The sequence below is a fragment of the Theobroma umbraticum genome, unplaced genomic scaffold (assembly GCF_002168275.2).
Source record: "Theobroma umbraticum cultivar Fairchild unplaced genomic scaffold, ASM216827v3 scaffold_51.0, whole genome shotgun sequence".
NCBI classification, from domain to species: domain Eukaryota; kingdom Viridiplantae; phylum Streptophyta; class Magnoliopsida; order Malvales; family Malvaceae; genus Theobroma; species Theobroma umbraticum.
The window spans coordinates 6,431,636-6,437,180 of record NW_018397260.1 but is presented as its reverse complement, the minus strand read 5'-3'; the positions used below and the strand labels follow the sequence as shown (position 1 = coordinate 6,437,180).

The 5,545-nt window shown below is 35.9% G+C and overlaps 1 protein-coding gene across 1 annotated transcript; it reads left to right on the top strand.

Annotated features, from left to right (window-relative positions):
* Positions 1–1,593, top strand: LOC110416977 (transcription factor MYB36-like). Its single transcript, XM_021429133.1, has 3 exons — positions 1–289; positions 439–568; positions 684–1,593. The coding sequence occupies exons 1-3, from the start codon at positions 154–156 to the stop codon at positions 1,438–1,440; spliced, it is 1,023 nt and encodes a 340-aa protein (XP_021284808.1). The 5' UTR covers positions 1–153; the 3' UTR covers positions 1,441–1,593.
* Positions 1,594–5,545: the final 3,952 nt, after the last annotated feature.

Genomic DNA, 5,545 nt, shown 5'->3' with positions numbered 1-5,545 from the left:
TTGAAAACCACATATATGGATCTTCTCAGAAACATGTTTATCCTTTTCCAGCTTTATTATTAACCCCCTTCTCTGTCTCTCTCTCTCTCTCTCTCCTATAATTCTTGCTCCAGTGGAAAGACAGAGAAGCACCAAAAGGGGTACTAAGAAAGTATGGGGAGAGCTCCTTGCTGTGACAAAGCTAGCGTCAAGAAAGGCCCATGGTCACCTGAAGAAGACGCCAAGCTCAAGGAATATATTGAGCAGCATGGTACTGGTGGAAACTGGATCGCTTTGCCACAGAAAATTGGTAATAAAGAGATTCAATCAGCTGTGCTTTCTTCTTCTCTCCTTCTCATTTCCTTGCTTTTTCTTCAAGTACGAATCAGATTATAACTTGAGAAAACTTTGTTTTATGGTATCTGATGCGATGTAAGGAGGTTATTTTTTGTATATTAGGCCTTAAGAGGTGTGGGAAGAGCTGCCGCCTCAGATGGTTAAACTATCTCCGCCCAAACATCAAGCATGGAGGATTCTCTGAAGAAGAAGATAAAATTATTTGCAGCCTCTATATCAGTATTGGGAGCAGGTATTTGTCTACTACATAAGAGTTACCAAACCCTATATTTTGATTCATTTTAAACAAAGATATTAAAGATTATTGTATACTACTGACTAAACTTGCATGATTATTATTATTATAGGTGGTCTATTATTGCTGCACAATTACCGGGGAGGACTGATAATGATATAAAGAACTATTGGAACACAAGGCTTAAGAAGAAGCTTCTTGGCAAGCAACGAAAAGAGCAACAGTCTCGTAGAGGCAACAGCCTAAAGCAAGAGATGAAGCGAGGGAACGGGAATTCCATGATTCCTGATCATAGCAATCAAAGCCCTTACTGGCCAGAGCTGGCTGTGCTGGCGCCCATACCATACTCAAGTGAAGACCAACGCATTGACAGCCAAGCCTCAATGAGAAGATTACTAATCAAGCTTGGAGGAAGATTTTCTGAAGCTGAACATGTGATTAGTGATGGTACAACTCTTCATCAGTTTCCAAATGATTCATCCTCTACTCAGCAGCTTTATGAGCAGACTGTCCATATACCTTCTTCTTCTCCTCACATGGATGTCTTAAACAATAATATTGGTACTCAGTTTGTGAACTCCCAGTACACTTCTATAGATGGAACAAATCTGCACATGCTGCAAGGACAAAGCAGTTTTTCATCAGAACTCCAGGAAATGGCATATAGCAACCCACAAAGATTAGATGGAATGGAGTTCTTATATGGGGAAGACATGGTCAATAATAGAGCTGTGAATTCTTGTGTAAGCATTGGATGGGGTGATACAAGCTCTCTGGTTTGCCCTCCTGTTACTTCAGAATATGGTGGCCTGCAACAAGGAATGCTGCAAGAATATGCGTTCAGTGAGTTGAGATACCCAGGAGCGTAACAGCACGCTGTAGATTGAATGTATTAAGTTGGAAGTAATAGGAATGGGCGGTCCTAGAACCTTAGAGGGAAAACCCTAATAATAATCTGGTTCACTTGTATGCTTGCTTTCTTTTTGTTAATGCTTACTCTATTTAATAGTGACTGTAATTTATCTGACTATTATTTTTATCTTCATGAATTCTTTCTTCTACTGTGTTTTTCATACTCATTATCTTACGCTGCTGTTGAACTAGGGAATTTCTGAAGCTTCAATGTCTTGTGTTTGCTAACTTTGGGCAAGTAGATCAACATATCTCAGATCATAAACTACTGATGAATGGTATGCACTTTCTTACACCCATGTGTCATATTAATACATGTGACAATGTTCCTTGGATATCCAAACAAGAGGCTCCCAGCATGCTAGATTCCTTTAAACATCCATTGTAGCTAGGCTCTTGCTGATCAAGTAAATACTAGTCATACACTTCCTCCTAATGATGCATTGGCTACAGGATAGGACTATTTTGCATGTCTCCAACATAAATACAATATCCAAAGGCTAAAGCACATCCCACCATTCCTTAATTAGCCTGTGTGCTTAAAAGTTGAAAACAGACTATGTATAATTAAAGATAATTAGCTCTAGGGATTAATAGATTGGAAGCTCTTGTTGGAACTTTGTGGTTAATCGACTTCGCTAAATTTGCTATATAATTAACTTAGTTCAATAGATCACCAGATATCCTATAGCTCCTACCTAAGGGCTAAGGCCTACGAATAGCATATATCGGATGCTAAAACCATCAAGGGCTTTGTTGAAGAGAACATTCCACTTTTCTAATCCACTAGATTGCATGTGTAGATTCTATACTAGCAATATAGGATTTAATTATCAAACAAATTATGTTCTCGTTCTTTCCATCATCTAGAGTAGCTTTTTTATATACTCTTGCCAACTTATTCTACGAGTCTCTCTTCATTTCTTAGTTCTGGGTTTGCTTTTCCCACCTCCACTCTTTTCTCCTTTCATCACTAGCCTATCTTATTGCATGAGTTTTTCTGTTAGGAAATAGTCAATCAACTGAAACCTATATGTAAATCTTTGGTTTTATACTTAAAATTTTAAGAGACATAATTAAAAAGTTCAACAACAACATTTAATTTCTGAAAATAATGTCTATCACGTATAATTTTATATTCATCGTCAAAGTGTAACATAAGTTTGTTTGTTATGAATTAAATAAGATGCACCAAGAGAATTAGTTTCTCTTCAAGAATATTACCATGCACAGGGAGACTTCAAGGACATGTCACACTAACGCCCACAATTAATTACATCAATGGAGCCCCGTATGTGAGGATTAACTTGTTAAGAGTAGTATCTTTTGCTCTTATCATACATTGATGCTGCAAATTTCTTTTAGTTTTTGAGTTGAAATAATTATATTGTTATTAATTAGTTGACTTTCACCTACATGTGTGAAAACTGACAAGATCCTAATTCAGATCACTTATATTGTGGCAGCACTATCCTCTTGTTTGATTGATACTGTAGTTCCAGACCTTAACTTCTGCGTCTACCACCCACCCTATGTAAAACAAAAGCTTTGACAAGCATATTAGAGGGAAGCAGTAAAACAAAAGCTTGCACCCATGTATTTATTTCTGACAAATTAGCATTCCAATGCCAGATTGATGGGCGTACTTTGAAGTTTAAAGTTTAAAGACCGAGCAAATTCCAACTTAGGGTTTTGTCGCACGCATAATTAATTTGATGAATGTGACATTATGTTGGTGTAGTGTAGAAATTAAGGAAAACGAGAAGGAAAATCTAGTCTTAGATTGCTTTCTTAACTTTACTATTCTGGTGCCATTAATATGGTCGACACTCATTTTCACCTAACTAGCTCAAATCATTCAACTATCAGTTCCATCTGACTGTGTCGCATTTGCTCATCGATCGGCAATGACCGTTGATAAGCTTCCATTACATTTGGTTTCAATCAATATCAAAAGCAAGAATCTCAATTTCCTGGCAGCCAATGTACCTTTCTAGCTTGGCGTCGTCGAATTGATGTAGTTTTCTATCACAGCTCATCCCGCACATTTGCTAGTTAATTTTTATACTAAGATTTCAATGCACAAGTGACAAAGTCTTCAAGGTTCCAATTTCCATGAAATTGATCTAAGTCAAATTAAGTTAGGAATCAACTAATACGCTATATTATGGTATAGGATTGGACATGATCATGTCACTTTTTTGGGGTGTTTTTATATATAGTTTTTTCAAAATCAAGTTGGCTACAATTCCATCTAATAACTGCAACACATTCGAAAATCAGAAAAACCCCAGCTTCTACCTATAGTTTAAGATTATGGCCAAGGTCAAAACCCCTTATTATTATGTAATCTTATGGACTCTTTCTGTGGCTGACTCTATAAGTAAACTGATTGATTACAGTTGTAACAATTCGGATTAAAAACAAAGCCTTTTCTGTTGACAAATCTCTTGTTTGGTAAGCCATGGTCATGATCTGTTAAAATTGGTTGACAAAAAATCCCTACCTGTTCTTTTGTCAAGCTATTCAAACCCTCTGGCCCCATCACCGAAACCAACTTCCAAACCCAATTAGTACTTAACTAACATTACACCATTGAAATGTATTCCCAAGCAAAATACATGTCAATGTGATGCATTCCCTCTAGGTTTGATCTTTCCACGGCTTGAAGCTTGAAAAATTACTAGTTTTGCAGACAAGAAAGAATACAATAATTAATTAAAAAGAGCAGACAGGCAGGGAGAGAAATGCCACAGCATGAGCCAACAATGCTCTGAAGAAACAATAAATTTGATATGTAAAGGGTAAGCAAGAGGCTTATAATAATTGATTTCAATCTGTAAAGGAAGAAAGAATATCCCTCATGAGGAAGAAGCAGAACAGAAACGGTCCAAAACATGAAACCAAGATTTCAAATTTTGACTTAAATTAGAGCCACATTCAGTCAAAACCATGACGATAATAAAACCAAAAAGCATCCGTGATTAGGGGCCCCCCACCCTACCCCCTGTGTGCCTGGAAGACGTCCCTCTAGCCATGACAACAACCAAACGACGACTTCCTTCCCAACTTTTTTATATTTTATAATAAAAATCTTGTTTGTATTAAAGCCGTAATTACCAGATCATCACATAAATTAGCTATCTTTTGGTTTTATGTAGTGATAATGACACTCACTAACATGGAAAAAAAATAATTATAATTGCAAGGTCCTCTCCTGCATTTAATTAGACCTGGCAGTCTTGGTTATATATATATATATATATATATATATATATTTAAAATGCATTAACAGAAAAACAATATTAATTATAATAGCATCAAATGCAGGTCTGAAATAGCCGTCCAAGGCCTGTGAGAGTGGGATTGAGAGATGATGATAGTTCTTGGACTTTCATTTATCATTGTTTATGCCACGTTACAAATGCGGTCCAATTTTATTTTGGTATTCATTCATACAATAACTTGCCTGCAATTATCGCAGCCCATCTTTCTTCAGAGCATCTAATTATTCGTAATTAATAAGAGCAAGACTCAAATCTATATTCGTAGCATAACATGTGTAGACTATAATTTGGAAGGCTAGATGCCGCAGGTTTTAATAATATTTGATCAATTAATTATGAGAACGACATTGATCAATTCTATTATGATAATTAATTGATGTTACCAAACACATATATCCATGCTAAATAATTGATAGAATAATTTCACATTTACAAATGATAAAATAATTAAAGTACTAAAAAGTTATAGCATTATTATACATAAATATATAAACTAATCTAGTTCATATTGGCCAAAAGGAAATCTAGCTCATATTCAAACCGTTAAAGCTTTAGTGAAACAAAAAGGTCCTTCATCATTTCCAATTCTTTTTCTTTGTAAAAGTGAATTAGTTTAGTTCCTGTATACTAACTATTATATACATTTCTATTTGCTTGTAAATCGCCGGCTGTCATGCTCTAAATAATTATTTGATTTGGGTGTTTACTTGTGATATATGGCAGTCCATCTTGTCCAACAGCAAGGGGGATGTAGCTCAGATGGTAGAGCGCTCGC

Coding starts and splice junctions, on each gene's coding strand:
- LOC110416977 (XM_021429133.1), top strand. CDS start 154: ATGGGGAGAGCTCCTTGCTGTGACAAAGCTAGCGTCAAGAAAGGCCCA. Junction 290..438: donor CGCTTTGCCACAGAAAATTG/GTAATAAAGAGA, acceptor TTTGTATATTAG/GCCTTAAGAGGTGTGGGAAG. Junction 569..683: donor TATATCAGTATTGGGAGCAG/GTATTTGTCTAC, acceptor TTATTATTATAG/GTGGTCTATTATTGCTGCAC.